The 15,279-nt window shown below is 36.7% G+C and overlaps 2 protein-coding genes across 2 annotated transcripts; both read left to right on the top strand.

Moving 5' to 3' along the window:
- Positions 1 to 3,886: 3,886 nt before the first annotated feature.
- On the top strand, positions 3,887 to 11,318 carry LOC137950345 (probable homogentisate phytyltransferase 1, chloroplastic). The gene is made up of 12 exons (XM_068796752.1): positions 3,887 to 4,042; positions 5,134 to 5,417; positions 5,516 to 5,599; positions 5,702 to 5,776; positions 6,275 to 6,358; positions 7,057 to 7,146; positions 7,739 to 7,840; positions 7,948 to 8,043; positions 10,392 to 10,463; positions 10,553 to 10,648; positions 10,745 to 10,849; positions 10,988 to 11,318. The coding sequence occupies exons 1-12, from the start codon at positions 3,967 to 3,969 to the stop codon at positions 11,027 to 11,029; spliced, it is 1,206 nt and encodes a 401-aa protein (XP_068652853.1). The 5' UTR covers positions 3,887 to 3,966; the 3' UTR covers positions 11,030 to 11,318.
- A 429-nt stretch (positions 11,319 to 11,747) lies between these two features.
- On the top strand, positions 11,748 to 12,412 carry LOC137950528 (large ribosomal subunit protein eL39). The gene is made up of 3 exons (XM_068797051.1): positions 11,748 to 11,886; positions 11,973 to 12,076; positions 12,177 to 12,412. Exons 1-3 carry the CDS (start codon positions 11,884 to 11,886, stop codon positions 12,223 to 12,225), a joined length of 156 nt encoding a protein of 51 aa, XP_068653152.1. The 5' UTR covers positions 11,748 to 11,883; the 3' UTR covers positions 12,226 to 12,412.
- Positions 12,413 to 15,279: the final 2,867 nt, after the last annotated feature.

Genomic DNA, 15,279 nt, shown 5'->3' with positions numbered 1-15,279 from the left:
TGCCCGGTCAATCAGCATATCTTTACCAGCATAATCTAAAGTGGACCCAACTTCCCTGCCAAACCTCCCAAGCTTCCTACGAGGTGAAAAAGCCAGCCTGATATGGTAATTTGATGAGGGAATTTGGTTGTTTTGGTAACTCAGTGGATTGATATTGTTTGCCCTGACCACATGACATTGTTTAAAGGCTTTTTACATGGTTGCTATCACATTTTTGCCCCTTGTGGGCAGTGGGTCCTACCTTGAATCAAGTGACATCAGAAGAGGTTTGTGTTTTTTATGGGGGAAGGAAACATCATCTATAATCTAAATTTGAGTTGCTTACAAATTTGGATGAGAAATTTGATGATAGAAAGAGGGCAAGCCATGTGGTATAAGACCAAGATATGGATGACCATCACCTTACAAGAAAGAACCTTCCCCGGCCAATAGCCTATGCCTCTTCTCCCATGTGGATCACATCTCGTTAATCAATGAGCGATGGATCACTTTCATGGTTCAATGAAACCCAGGTAGAGTTGAGGGTCCAATTTAAGGCTTTCTTCGACGGCTCTACAAAAAGGAACAAAAGGGACTTCAGTGGCTAGCCACCCACATGCGCCCATTTTCCGCGCACATGGACAAGAAGCTGCCCTCCCTTCTCGCCTGGTCATGCAACATGGGAGGGAAGCCAAAGAATCCAAACAGGTGATGGGCCCCGCCGGCGTTTTTTAGCGGCATGGGAAGGGAGGTCGTTAGGCGGTAAGGCACGCTCACGTGCGGAGACAAACTCACGTGCGCCTGCAAACAAAATAGGTGACGGACAGCGAGCATGGATTTTTGGAGTCGTGACAAAGCCAAAAAAAAAAAAAAAGAACCGGTGAGATAAGAAATAAGAACAAATCCGACGGCTGTCGGATTCTTATCTTGGAACGCGGGCGGGTTCTTGGTACCGCATCGAATCCGATTATAGAAGCGCATAACCTTCATGTGCTACATCACGAGATGGGCTGAAAGGGACCCGACGTCGAACCGTTCGCTAATCGTGGCGCACATAGTGTGGCTTCCATGAGGAACAGCCAGCCCGTTCAACGGCTCCATCAACCTCTTCACATGCTATTGTTGCGGTCTTGTGGTCCTTCCGCACATCAACAAGTGTAGTCGTGTCACATTCTTTGACAAACTAAATGTATTACACTTGAATAACCTGTCAAATCCCATTCTAGAATCCAAATGTTTCTTGCATTTTAATAACAAAATATAAATTTCTAATATCTAATGTAAAAAATTAAAAACCTTATTTGTATATGTAATCGAGTAATTTTATCGATTTACCAATTTATTAACGGAATGAAATCGACTAATACCTATTCTATACTTGTTTACTTGATTAACGATTATGTAAATTTATTATGTGGGGAGGACATTATTATGCATGCTATTATATGATGTTTTTACTATCTTTAGATATTATAAATATGTTTTAGATTTTTTTATTTTATTATTATTATTATTATTTTGTTTAATTACCCTTCTACCTAGTTGGTAAGCGATAGTCAAACAAAATCAAGACAAAATACTAGAATGATAATTAGAATATTATACCGAATAACCTTATTTATTTTTATCCGTATAACATTTACACCCCTATCTGAGAAGATAATTTTTATTTTTAATGTAAAAATATTAAATTTAATTAATTAATTAGAAAAAAGGTAATTAAGTAATGTTGTTTTTTAAAAGTCTAATAACGGTGTTACCTTAGGTATTTGTTAGGTTTTAAATACAAGTCTACATATGGAATTACAACATCTAATTCATCATATTTAAAAATAATACATCTAATAAGGTTGTATAAGAAAACTATCTTAAAATTTTAATATAAAATAAGTTGAAGCAAAAAATGAGTGATCAATAATCATTTTAGTGATTTTAATTTATTTTTCATAATACCCTTGGAGTAAAAGAAAAAATATTTTTCTATCATTTTTAATATTTTAAAATAAGAAGATTAAAAAATTCCTATCCTAAAAAATACCACAAACACCAGAAAAATTGAATTGAAATAAAACAGTTTCTTCTAGACTTGCTTTTCTACAATTTCCTAGGTGAAAAAAATATAACCACTTCACCCAAATGGTGCACTTATTGTCCAAAATGTTATTGTTCTATTAGAAGTTAATGTTCTAAATATTAACAAGACCATAAAATTAAATTTTAGTGGGCAAGTTTGGCCTGTCTTTGGGTTGTAGTTGTTAGGATCATAGTTCTTGGTCAAGGGGAAAAGAAAATGTATAAAAAAAGGGAAAATAATTTTGAGAATGACCCAAAAAGCATGTTCCTATGATTTTGTTATTAGTGATTCAAATTTGTTGAAAATAATTGATACTAATTCCTTGGGTCGGATTTGTGATAATTATCGGATAAAAGTATATTTTACTTGGTGATTTAATTTAATTAAATCAAACACTTAGAGATGGTACTAAGCTAAACTGGTTTGTAAACCATTCAACTCGACTTGAATAAAGCCCGACTTGGTTTAGTTTTTACTTGAGTTCAACCCGAGTTCAAACTTGAAATAAGGCTCCTTAAGTATAACCAGCCAAACTCAAGATTTCCTAAACTCGGTTTGTTAGCTCGTGCGTTGACATGTTAGTATAATTTTTATTACAAAAATACCCTTTACTCTAATTGCTCTTTACAATTACATCTTTGGTTGATAGTTGTTCTTATTTACCTCAAACCTCAAAGATAGATTGATTGTTCAACTCTTTTGGGTCCCGTAATATCTAATATTATTATTTGCTAATGGAATAAAAATTATTGATGGAAGTGTTTGCTCTTTATTTTAGGTCTATTAAGCTGACTATACATTAGTATGCTTCTTTGCAAATTTTTCGACTCCTCTGTGATAACTTGTAGTTCAATGGTACTAAGTTCATTCTCTTTATTTTTTTATAATTTTTTTTTATGTTTTTTAGTTTTAAATAGAAGTTTGAACTAGAACCCAGCTAAAATATTTGGACTCGAGTTTGAAGTATTCGGATAAAGCCAAACTCGAACATATAAAGGTTCGAGTTTTAATCGCTCGATGTCACCCCTCTAAACACTTCAATTTTTATTTTTAAACTAGTTTTGACAACTCGTGAAATAAAAACTATAAAAACATAAAATTTTAAAGTTTCAAATATATTTTTAGTGTAGTTTACAAAAAAACGTAAACATTAATAATTTAAAATTCTAAAAAAAATCTGTGAAAAAAAAATTAAAGCAACTTTGCGCAAGATGGTTTTCCTGGAAAAAAAAACAAAAAATTCCATATAGATATACATGAGCACGGCCTATCTCTTTGCAATCACAGGACAAAACCTGCACGCTTCGCCATTTTCTTCGTCTTATAGAGCACGAAATTTTCCATGGCTGGAACTAATTGTCAACTGGGCAAGAACTCCCCTCCATGCATGTACAAGTAAAATCGCTTTCAGTTTTACTTTTCGTCAAGAGTACACTAAGACCATTATAGCACATGCAAATTTCCATGGCAGGAATGAATTGTCAGCTGGGCAAGGAATCCACCCCATTCTTATTGAATGAAAAGGATATTGCTAAATATTATTTGTATCTGATTATAAAAATTATCTTAATATGTTTTATATTTCAGAGCATTATTTATCCAGCAGTTAATAGAATAAATAAATTCATCTTCGTCAGTAGGTTGTGGCCATCTCTTGCTCGTATTGCGTGGCAGAAACAGGAAAGACTGGCACTTGCAACCAAGGTATTGTTTTCTACTTCTTTTACTTTTCTTTCAACGGCTCACCTTTTTTCTGTTTTCCTCTCTTGTTTCGTTTTCAAGACAATAAAACTTCTGTTTCTTCTTCTCTCGCAAAGTAGAAGGTTCAAAAGCTAAGTACTTATTGAGTTCTGGACTTGGAAAATGAAAATGGAGTGACACCGAATGCATGAGCTATTCTGCTGATCAATTTGATGGATTCTCTTTTGTTTAGCGTTTCACTCAGAGCTTCACCTTCTATATCCTTTGCTCCTTTATCTGCTTCGAGAGGTACAACTAATTCGGCAAAATCATATATTTGAAACATTTTGAAAAATGATCGTTTCTGCTTCATTTCAAAATTATTCTGCGTGTGGTTTATGTGTCGTGGAAAAGAACTTGAGGCAGCCTTTGGTGGGGAGTAAAAATGTGATATTTTTCAATTGGGCACTTCTCTATTTCTTCATTCTTTTGCATGCTTGTCTAGTTAGTGTGGTTCCGTGTCCGTCTATTTCCTTTCGACATATAGATACGAAGGGGCAGACAAGGACTATGAGTCTATGGTGGAGTGTGGCGGATACAAGTTATTTTTGTTCATCTACTTGGTTCGATGATTTTTCTAGATTCACTTAAAACCCGTTTTCGACAAGGAGAGTGAATAGGCTCACTTATATACTTGTCAATCACGATGAGTTGATGCCAACCATGTCAAAATCTGCAGTAAAATGATTTTTTTTTAATTTTCTTGTTTGAAATTGTGAACTGCTTTACGTTAAACTATAATGAATGCAAAATGGAGGGATAAGAAACATCAAGACTCAAACTGCAATTGGGAATGAGTCGCCCACACCAACATGCTGCCGGAAGACTCCCTATTTTTCATAGCAACTGAACTACTACTGGCAGAATGAAGAGTATGTGCAGTAACAAGATTGGTTTGTTGTTGTACAAAAGTACATCATGATGATGACGCTACATGATGTTGAATCCTTTTTTTTTTCATTTTAACTCCATGGAAGCAAAAATTTAAGCCCCTGGAAAAGGGAATTAGGATAGAGTCGGATTCATTGAAGGGAGATTAGCAGTTGTCATCATCTGAGTTTCACGTGAAAAAGTTCCATCTGGATGCTTGCTTCAGATTTTTATGAATCAAAGGGTGTGTAGTGACCAAGAAATATTTCAGGATACCGACTTCTAGAAGTGCTAATTGCTTATCTGATTTACAGAGGACACATTGTATTTTCTTTTTCTGCTTCCTGTATGTTTTCCACCCGTGCAATCTTGTATTTTCCTTCTCTCATTGAATGCATTCCTCACTGTTTACAAAAAAAAAAAGTATTTTAATATTATTAGGTTGTTGTCTCAATTTCTTGAATTGACAGGAAGCCGCATCTCACTACAATATTCAAATCGTGAATCAAGCAAAGTTGTAAGAGGTTCCCGTGGTGTAGCATTGCAAGGATGTCTCTTAAATCATCACATTGAAAGCAAATTTGGAAAGCCCGTGTTTTTCCTATCTCAGAAGAAATCTTGTATAAATGCTGTCTCCAAACATCCTTTAGGTTCCGAACCTGAAGCTTATGGTTCTAAAAGTGCATGGACAGAAATACAAACTTCTTTAGATGTTTTCTATCGGTTTACAAGGCCTCATACAATCATAGGCACAGTAAGCTTATTATTTAGATGACCATGTCCAGAATAAATCCTTATAATATATATTCTATTGATGATTCAGGCTTTTTTGAAAAATTTGTGTCCAAGCAGGCTCTGAGCATAATCTCTGTTTCTTTGCTGGCTGTTGAAAGCATGTCTGATCTTTCACCTGTATTTTTTGTAGGGCTTCTGGAGGTACCATGAATCATTTCTTGGTAGAATATTTTTTTCAATTTATCTTAAAAATTGTTATCTCATTCTAATTTTCAGGAAATTTTGTTTTATTTCTATATGTAGGCCTTGGTGGGTGCCCTTTTCATGAATATTTACATTGTGGGGTTAAATCAATTGTTCGACATAGAGATTGACCGGGTAAATATCATTTATTATTTTACTTGTATCTGGTCTTTTTTAACTTTGTCATATTTCTTGAAGTATTACCAGTACTACAGAGCTATTGCAATGAAGATTCAATGGCACAAAAGATGATTTATGACTACAACCTTTATCTCAAGTTTTGAATTGAACAAATGCGATGAGTCAAATAGTTCATGGGTGGAAAATTAAGTTGTTTGTGTCCTGCAGGATTGACAGGTTGAACTGTTCAAAGCAATGCGGTATCTTGGCTATCTAATGAATTTTAGAATGTTGTATGACTGGTTACATTTACTTGAAATGCCTTTGTAGAAGTCAGTGATTGGATTGTCGAATCATATGATAGGGGAGACCATTGGACTGATGTGTCATAGGGTCTAGCAACATTTTACCTCTAAAGTAACTGCTAATTCTCTTGGAATAATGATTCCATGTGCCATCTTTTGCTCTGGGTTTATTTGCTTTTCCAAATAACTTCTTCATACATCATTTCAGGTAAATAAGCCAAATCTTCCATTAGCATCTGGGGAGTATTCAGTGAGGACTGGTGTTGCAATTGTTTCTACCTTTGCAGTTTTGGTATGTTGACATATGTTTGCCTCATGAATATGTATTTGGGAGAATGCTGGAAAATAAGTATTTCGATTTCAATTATGACTTTCTTTAGGAATTAAACAAGATGTTAGTATCAAAGAGACAACTTTTTGGAGGAACAATATATTTAACAGGAAGCTACTTTTTGTTTGAAATGATGGTAACTGTAGCTATCGAACTCAATTTTTTTCCACTATGCCACTTCATCTTTAGCGCATTCTTTGCTACCCTTGTTTTCGTTAGTCATGCCACATAAACTTCAGGAATGGTGCTAATTTTGCAATTACATCTAAAATGATTTGGCTGGAATTTTCGTTTCCCTTCTAGTTGTCATCTATACTTTGGGAGTTTCCCATTGTTATATTTCTGAGTATGAAGGAAATCACCTACGCATCTCTTTTTCTTTTTCTTGATCTTTTTCAATGAATAAATTTTCTTTGAAAGGTGACACGAAGTTACAGGACTTGAATTTTACCTTTATAATCCCCACAAAAGCATTGATACATGTGATTTTCTTATCAAATGGAAAGATGAGCTTAATCACTGCAGGCAATCCTGAAGACAAATCTTTTGCTCAATGTGTTCTTACCGCACAGTGATTTACAGATGTATTGCCTTCAGGAACTGAATTACCAAAAAGTTCTGTATGCATGTTATGTGATCAAATATGCTCTTATTTGCAGAGTTTTATCATTGCATGGGCTGTTCATTCATGGCCATTATTTTGGGCCCTTTTTATCAGCTTTGTACTCGGAACTGCTTACTCCATCAATGTAAGTCTTTTATTTATTTATTTTTTATTTGAAAGGCAGCCATGTGGCTTTATTTCTCTTGTCAAATGCTTGTGACTATCTTAATTGTCAAGGCTTACTATGATTAGATTATTTGAGGCCTTCATCTTTAACTTTTTTGTTTTTGTTGTTGAAACGGCCTTCATCTTTAACTTCTTAGTTGGAACTGAAAATTGAAGCAACTTCCCTCTGTATGAATCCCTTTTGTTGGAACTGAAAATTGAAGCAACCATTTATCTTACTCATCTTTTTGAACATATCGAGTGGATTTTGAGAATTTGCTTCAACTGGCAAGATAGTCAGCTTGGTTTCCTAAATGTTCAAGTTCTTAATTGACCAGATGGAACTTTCATACTAAAGGACTCCATCATAGCCTATGTATGCACAAAGATATGGCTGAACACTGATCATACAGTTGTACTGTGATCTTCCTGTCCTTAAGATCTAATTATTATTCTGTTATCTTTCTCTTCTTTTTCTTAGTTATTTTCCTACTTATGACATTAAGAACAAGAACTGCAGCAACAATGACAATTAACTGTAGTTTCTGATGGTGAAATCTGAACTGTTTCAGCTGCCCTTTTTGAGATGGAAGAGATTTGCTCTGGTGGCAGCAATGTGTATCTTGGCAGTACGAGCTGTGATTGTTCAGCTTGCTTTTTTTCTGCATATGCAGGTTACTTCAATTGAACCACACGTTCTGTACAAGTTGTTTAGAATTATGTAAGATCAACCATTGAGGTTTTAGCTGTAGATGATAATTTTGCTTTTATGAATTTGCAGACCTTTGTTTTCCAAAGGCCAGCAATCTTTTCAAAGCCGCTGATATTTGCAACTGCATTTATGAGCTTCTTCTCAGTTGTTATAGCATTATTTAAGGTAATTATCTAAACTTTCATCTCAAAAGTAAGAAATTTTGAGTGGCCATCCTATTATTTATTAAAAAAATGGAAATCTTAGCCACCTTTTGAAGACTGTCAACTTGGCATATTGAGTTGGGGAAAGGGGGGGAACGCAAGATGATGGGAGAGAGGGCTGTCTTTTGGAGAATGATTTTTAAGACTTCTTCTAAATATGTTTTAACAAAAATGGTCTTTAAAGACATTTGTTATTTAGCAATCCTGTGCATGCTTTAAATCCCTTGGGTTTGTTGCTGATTTTCATCATGATAGTATCTAAAAGCTGCTGATAATGTGTTAGAAACCTTGGGCGAAATGACATCATTATATATGAGTTTGATTTCTCTATATGTTGTAAGTAGCAACTTAAGAGTTTTAGTGGATTATCAAAGCATTGATTATGTCAATAAATCATAAACAATGAAAAATAAGGATGGAGAATGTGAAGAAGTAAAGAGAAATCAGAAGAGCAAGAGAAGAGAGGGAAGAGATGAAGAAGAAAGGAGAGAGGAGTTTATGGCAGAAAACAGAGGGACAGTTTTCTCAACCGTTTGATTCTTCTTAATATTCTTTTTTTATTGTAATAAGGATTACAGGGAAAAAAAAAGAAATGGCCATCTGCCTAATACGCCATAAGTAGAAAATGAAACGACCCAATTGACATTTCTTTTTTATAGATAGACTAGGAAATTTATAGATAGAGTGGGGCTCTTGAGAAAATTACAAACATACAAATAAGAAAAAAACACAAGAAACTCAAAGGGGGAGGGAGCTGCCAACAGTGGTATGTTACCGGGTGACTCCCTCCCTAAGCCGAAACGTTGACAATGCCACTCCTTCCACGAAGAGTTGAATTGCCATAGAGGATGGCTGTCAACTCCTTCCACCATTGCATCACACCGATCACAAGATGCAAAGAAGACTAGGAGGATATTACCTGAAGAATCCTTGACAATGTGTCTCGCTAGCTGGGCCTAGATTACCCACGAGTTACCATCAAAGTTTAGCTTTAGCTCTCTCAAGAAGTAGCGTCCAAGTGATAAGAGTGGGAATAATGTGATCAACTTGGTTTATTACAGCTTTCAAGTTTCTTTGGATGAGGGAGCTAGGGATATGGGAGGTTTCATGAAACTTGCTTGCCCGGAAGAGGACATAGTGCACAGTCACCTTGATGAGCCCTCCAATGGATTTATGCCTACCCTCAAAGATCTACCAGTTTCATTCTTTCCAAATATTCCTAATGACGACGGCAAACAACAAAATCTAGAAGTTTCTTCCTACTTTGCCTCAAGGGACCAAGGTTGTTTGGTTGAGCTTAGAGAGATTCTGGGAAAAAAATCGTGCTCTTTCTCCAAATATAAAATAAAATAAAATAAAAAACACGAAGATCAAACTGTACCGTCAAGGCACTCCAAAGACTCCTAGAGAAAGGGCAGTGGAGGATAAGGTGATTTACATTTTCAGATACAAGTTTGGTTTTCAATGTTGTTATCCGATTGTGAAATTGATCAATAGTGAGTATGCTGTTTTTTGTTGTGCACCATAGAAAGTGCTTGACCTTCAGGGTGGAGGAACTTATTCTGTGCACACAAGTGGTTATTGCAGCAAGACATTAACCTCAGTTTCATTTTTCCTGCCTTATCTTCTTCCATGGTTGAGATTGCATATCATATTAATATTTCTCAGCCTGTTGGTTATGAATTATCAATTTCTAGGCCTACTTTCATGTCAGTGAACATCATAATATTATCCAATGTCATTCTTGGATACCAATTTAAAATATTCTGCCACTGCTATTACAAGAACCACGTCAATCAGGTGGTAACTGATCATCATAAAACACTAACTGCATGGAAAAACAAAAACCACAAGTTAGTGACACTCAAAAACTTGCTCAGTGAACAAGTACAAAAAGTTTATCAACTCTGTTCTCCATTTTGAATCAAATCACATCACTTTAGACAGATTTACAAATGATTACTCAACTGGGTCATAAAGCATGAAATACGGTTAGAGGGCTAGGCTGTGTGAAGCATTTCTGGAAGTAGCATCTTCACTATTTATGATCCGCTTATAGAAGACTAAGGAGAAAGTGCTACTTGTCTGGAATTTAAAATATAGCTTGACGAGGTATGATGCATTTACAAATTCTGTTGATCACTTGGTACAAGAGAGGAAAGATTGCAAAAGTTTTTTAAGATGGAAAATGGTTAGAGCTTTTTAAGATGAAAAATCAAGAGGTGATGAATAATGGTTTGCTGATTCTTATTTCACCCATTATGAAGCATTTATACATTATTGTTGTATTTTTGCTGGGTTTTCGAGCAGGACATACCTGATATTGATGGTGATAGGCTATTTGGCATTCAATCCTTCAGTGTTCGCCTTGGTCAAAAGAGGGTAAATGATTGTTTCATGTCTCAAAGAACAAATGAAAAACTAATTAAGCACTTCTTTTCTTTAAATTTATTCCAAATTTCTGTAAGCAGGTGTTCTGGACGTGTATTTATCTTCTTGAGATGGCTTACTGTGTCGCGGTTATGATGGGTTTATCTTCCTCCTACTTTTGGAGCAAAGTTGCAACTGTATGCCACCACAGCTGCTCTTGCCCATATTGTATTCTCTGCAATTTCCATTCATATTTTACTGGGATGTAATCTTCTTTGGTTTTTGTTGCTTAGGTTTCAGGCCATATCATCTTAGCTGTGATTCTCGGGACGTGTGCTCAATCCATTGATCTGAAGAGTAAAGCAGCAATAACCTCTTTCTACATGTTTATTTGGAAGGTGATTAAGATCCAAGCTCACATGAAATGTAGAAAGAAAGGATTAAATGCCTATAGAGTGGACCCTAATTGTCAGCTTCATTTGCAGCATTTGCATCTCCAGAAAACATCCCTAATCTTTTTGTTGTTTGTTTTGCAGCTTTTCTATGCTGAATACCTACTGATACCTCTTGTGAGATGACTGATGGTGATGGCATGGAATAAAAACAGGTTTAGATGGTGGTACCCAACGATTCAATTCATTTCAAACAATTATGGGCGCTCCGATTGATGTTACTGTCATTATGCAAGAAATTGAAGTGTAAATACATAGGATGCTTATGGGTTTACCCAATCCTCATGATTAAGGATTTGATGCATGCCGCCCCCAGTGATCCCCATGAAATCCATCGTTTGATGTCCTCAAACTGACAGTGACAGATTAAATCCAAAGAAATGGTAAAATATTTAAATTATTTAAATTCATCCACTTCAATCCTCAATGATAGTTATTTTTGCTTGGCAAACATGTAATAAAAATAATATTAAGGTGTCTAATTGCTAACAACTATTTGAGTGTCCTGATTGATCTAGAGCAGTTTTTCCATTGCTTTCACTATGGCTGAATTGCCACCCTGGAACTTGACCTCAGAAGTTCTCTTATGACTACTGAAAGCATTGCGCTTTGCAATATTAGAAAGTGGATCTCATTTACCTGTCTTTGCTTCTCCACTTTGTTCTTTCAAATTTTCGTTCTAATGAACCAGTCCATTTTTATTTATTTTTCCCCCATAAAAAGATCTATAACTGCTTCCTAATTCTTCCATTCCAAAGTGTAGATTCAGTGGATAAATATGATTCCAAAGCAAGTGGCTCTGCTTATAGCAATTAAAGGTTAGTATTCAGTTTCATCTCTCGTGTCTCCCCCGTCCAAAGGTACATATATCTTGATCCGACGGTGATCTCAGACTTCTCACTCGTGTAGACCAACTGATATAAGAAATAAGGCTTTTCGGTTGTTAGGGTTTTCCCGGTTCGTGGCCGAGCTCAGCGAAGATGGTTTGTTGTCTTTCCTTCGTCCGGTTGGTTGTTTTCTCTTTTTCACTGTTAGATCTGATCTGAGTTTGTATTGTTGTGCTCTCCAGCCGTCCCACAAAACCTTCATAATCAAGAAGAAGCTGGCGAAGAAGATGAGGCAGAACAGGCCTATTCCTCATTGGATCCGTATGAGGACCGATAACACCATCAGGTTTGTTGTTTTCTCTTAATCTGTATTGAGTAACGTTTGCTTCGCGTTTGGTTTCAGTTATTCAAGATGTCGAAATCCGATTCTGTCTCTCTGGTGTTAGGTACAATGCTAAGCGTAGACACTGGCGCCGCACAAAGTTAGGTTTTTGAGGATACAAGGCTTTCATTTTGTTCGACTCCTGATGCTGAAGTAAGAGTTTGTAAGACTTTAATGACTGTAAAATTCGAGGCTCTGGTTTTTATACTTGTTCAAATATATCAAACTACTTTTGTTGTTTCTGGATGATGTTACGATATATTTTGAGGGATATATATATTTGCATTAGTTTTACGTCTATATCTATTCTTTGCTCTTGTTTTGCTTCCTGCGGCCGTCTGGCTAGTACACAGGTTATCTCATCCGATCATGATTTGAGGGCTAATCAGCCCTAAGATATCTTGCTCAATAGTGAAATTTCTAAATAGTACCCTCCTTTTTTCATATTCGATCTCTATCCAATGGTGATGCAGTCTCTGTCCTAATCAGCTGCTTCTCTTCGTATTTGTTCTTGAACTTGATCTGATTTTATATTTCTTTTTGTCCTCCATGTTACTCTCGGCTTCTGAGTCTTCTGCAATCTCTTATCTAGCCTTTTACCAACTCTATTGAGCTGCTGCATGGATCCTCATTCATCTGACTCTGTAATTTGCTTGTTCCAGTCTATAACAAGGTCTTTTGTCCATCATAATCATCTATGCCTTTTATCTCTCTAATTTTGTTGTTTCCAGTCTCACTCCTGAGATTCTATCGGTGTACTTGAACATATTGTTTCGACAAATGTATGTTGGAAACATCTAATTGTGGTTCTCTTTTCCATTGGATGAAGAAAGAGATGGAAACTCACCAGTTTCTCGTACATGTTCCTAGATGGTCTTTTGTTTGGGTTGAAGCAATTTATACCCTTCAAAGGCCATGGTTCTCTGTTGCCTTGTCTGGGCACTTGTCCTATCCGAACTTATCTCCTGATACCAAGGTGTGAGGAATAGAGAAATGTGTTTGCGTGACTATTTTTCAAAATTATAGTCAAAATAGCAAAAGAGCTGGTGAAACAGACATCGGCCAAGACCTAGTTTTCCAACATCAAAAAATAAAGTCTTCAATTAGACGCACCAGCTTTGATCAATCAAAAGATGTGAACAAATGACCAAACTATTTCTCCCCTGAGGAATGCTTAAAAACTATATGACATTTCTTCAGAATTCCTCTCAAACATAAAATTGACCATCTACAAAACAAACCGCACTTTTATGTAGAGCTTTCTTCTCTCCACTACACGATAGGGGGACAAATCCGGTGACTCCTGACATTAGCAGGGGGTGAACAGTTCTTTGTCTTCAATAATATTGAAGTTTTGAAGTACTTTAAACCACTAGTTAGGAATATTTTTCTTTGAATTGGCTTGAATGGGTGGCACTTATTCGGAAAATAACTCGAAAGTTTTCATTAATGAAATGTTTTAGAGCAAAACGGGTATCCTCCTTCCCCGTAGAGAAGAAAAACATGACCAGGGCCTGCTACTGCATCCACCACGGGTGTGAAAAAGGGAAAGGTCCCCCAAAGGGTGGAAACTGGAAAGAAAGACAAAACGAAGCAGACTAAAATCAGTTGCTTTCTTTCCTTATCTTCCTGTATGTGATACAATCACATGGTAATGCTGTGAAACCTGTGATTCTCTCCTACTCCCATCAGCCCTTTCCATTTGTTGTGTTTTGCTTTTACTGCTCCAGATGTAGGCTTGTGGGACGTTGTTTTTCCCTATCCTCTCAACTTAGATTCCCCACTACCCATAAATGGTCCAGAGCGAAAGCTGCTTTTCTCTTCAGTGGAGGAGGCTCTCTCAAATCATGCCTTGGATGGACTCCATGCAAGAAGCTAGAGAGAGAGAGATAGATCACATGAGATGAGCTTCCACCACTAGAACCAGCTAGTCTCCAGATTGATATAAGGGTGTTTGAATCTGGGAGCTCTCCTGTGACATGGATGTTTCAGACATGTGAAGCTTTGACAGTGAGGACGTGATGCCGTGACGGCCGTCACCGGCTTTTCTGCCGTTGGATCGGATTGGAGGGGGCGATCCGAGGGTTGGTGAGCATTCACTCGGTTCATAGCTTGCCCACCTGCCTCCCCATGTGAATCCCCTTCTAAAGAAAAGAAAAGCTGTTAATCAAACCAAACAAAGGGGCTCTCCGCCAGGCCTTCTGTTTCTGCCTCCCTATCACGGCGTCGAGTCGCCGACAGTTCTCCGGTTTAACACTTTGTTATTCTTTATTTACTCCATTACAGTTAGTTAATGGTTGGGCCCTTCACATCCAATATCTCACATCGATCGCTGTTCATCATGTTACAGTGTTAATCTTGGTTCTTTTTGACACTGAAAAAGTTGTTTTGTAGACGTGACTGATAGCTTCAAGAAGGAAGACACTGTTAATGAATTCAAATGAAGTCTTCTACAACAGATTAAATTAAGAAAAATCAAAGATGCCAATAGTAGTGTTCACTGAAAGGTCAATAATCGACACCTTTCCTAAGAAAAAAAGGAAATTTTTAAAAGCGATTAAATTTCAACACAACCAAGTGAGAAAAATCCAAATCCATAAAGAAGGATAATACAACCACCCACTCTCTAGCTATCTGGTTGGAACTATAACAGTATGGGTTTTTCGTTAATCGTAGTCTCAATTTCTGATAGTTGTAAGTCCCTCGAAAGCCAAGAACAACCTTGATGGTTTGGTCTTTCTGGCCTGTCCATTTCCCACAACAAACGCAGAAACGGAGTATGGTCCTGGTTAGAAATGATTCCTCTACTGTTCTTTCTTTCATTTTGCATCACCAAATGGGTCAAAAAGGCCCCTCAACAGAGGCTTGCCACCTCGCTTGAAGTGGGTCCACGAATCATGAACCACTCACCCCAGCTAGTGCGTATAATGTTGATATTTATTAAACTGGGTCAAGCCATGTCGGCTCTCTCTCTTGACGGGTTAACTTTTTATACACATGGGTTGGTATAGAAAGACAGCCATGTGTGGCTGCCGAGAGGGAGAGCATCTTGTACGGGAAGGTACACATGGATTGTGGACTCGTTCTTTTTCATCTCTTATTTTAAAGAGAAAGGAGTCGGGGGGGTTTTGGGACTTTGGGAGTCAAAATCTACTTAGAGAACAATT

Source organism: Aristolochia californica, unplaced genomic scaffold (genome assembly GCF_029961685.1).
Source record: "Aristolochia californica isolate CCGP_79_NKW_82.1479 unplaced genomic scaffold, dmAriCali1.0.hap1 SCAF_14, whole genome shotgun sequence".
NCBI classification, from domain to species: domain Eukaryota; kingdom Viridiplantae; phylum Streptophyta; class Magnoliopsida; order Piperales; family Aristolochiaceae; genus Aristolochia; species Aristolochia californica.
This window is presented reverse-complemented; position numbering and strand designations above follow the sequence as displayed.

Coding starts and splice junctions, on each gene's coding strand:
- LOC137950528 (XM_068797051.1), top strand. Junction 12,077..12,176: donor AGGACCGATAACACCATCAG/GTTTGTTGTTTT, acceptor CTCTGGTGTTAG/GTACAATGCTAAGCGTAGAC.
- LOC137950345 (XM_068796752.1), top strand. CDS start 3,967: ATGGATTCTCTTTTGTTTAGCGTTTCACTCAGAGCTTCACCTTCTATA. Junction 8,044..10,391: donor TTGTTATAGCATTATTTAAG/GTAATTATCTAA, acceptor GTTTTCGAGCAG/GACATACCTGATATTGATGG. Junction 10,850..10,987: donor TCTACATGTTTATTTGGAAG/GTGATTAAGATC, acceptor TTTGTTTTGCAG/CTTTTCTATGCTGAATACCT.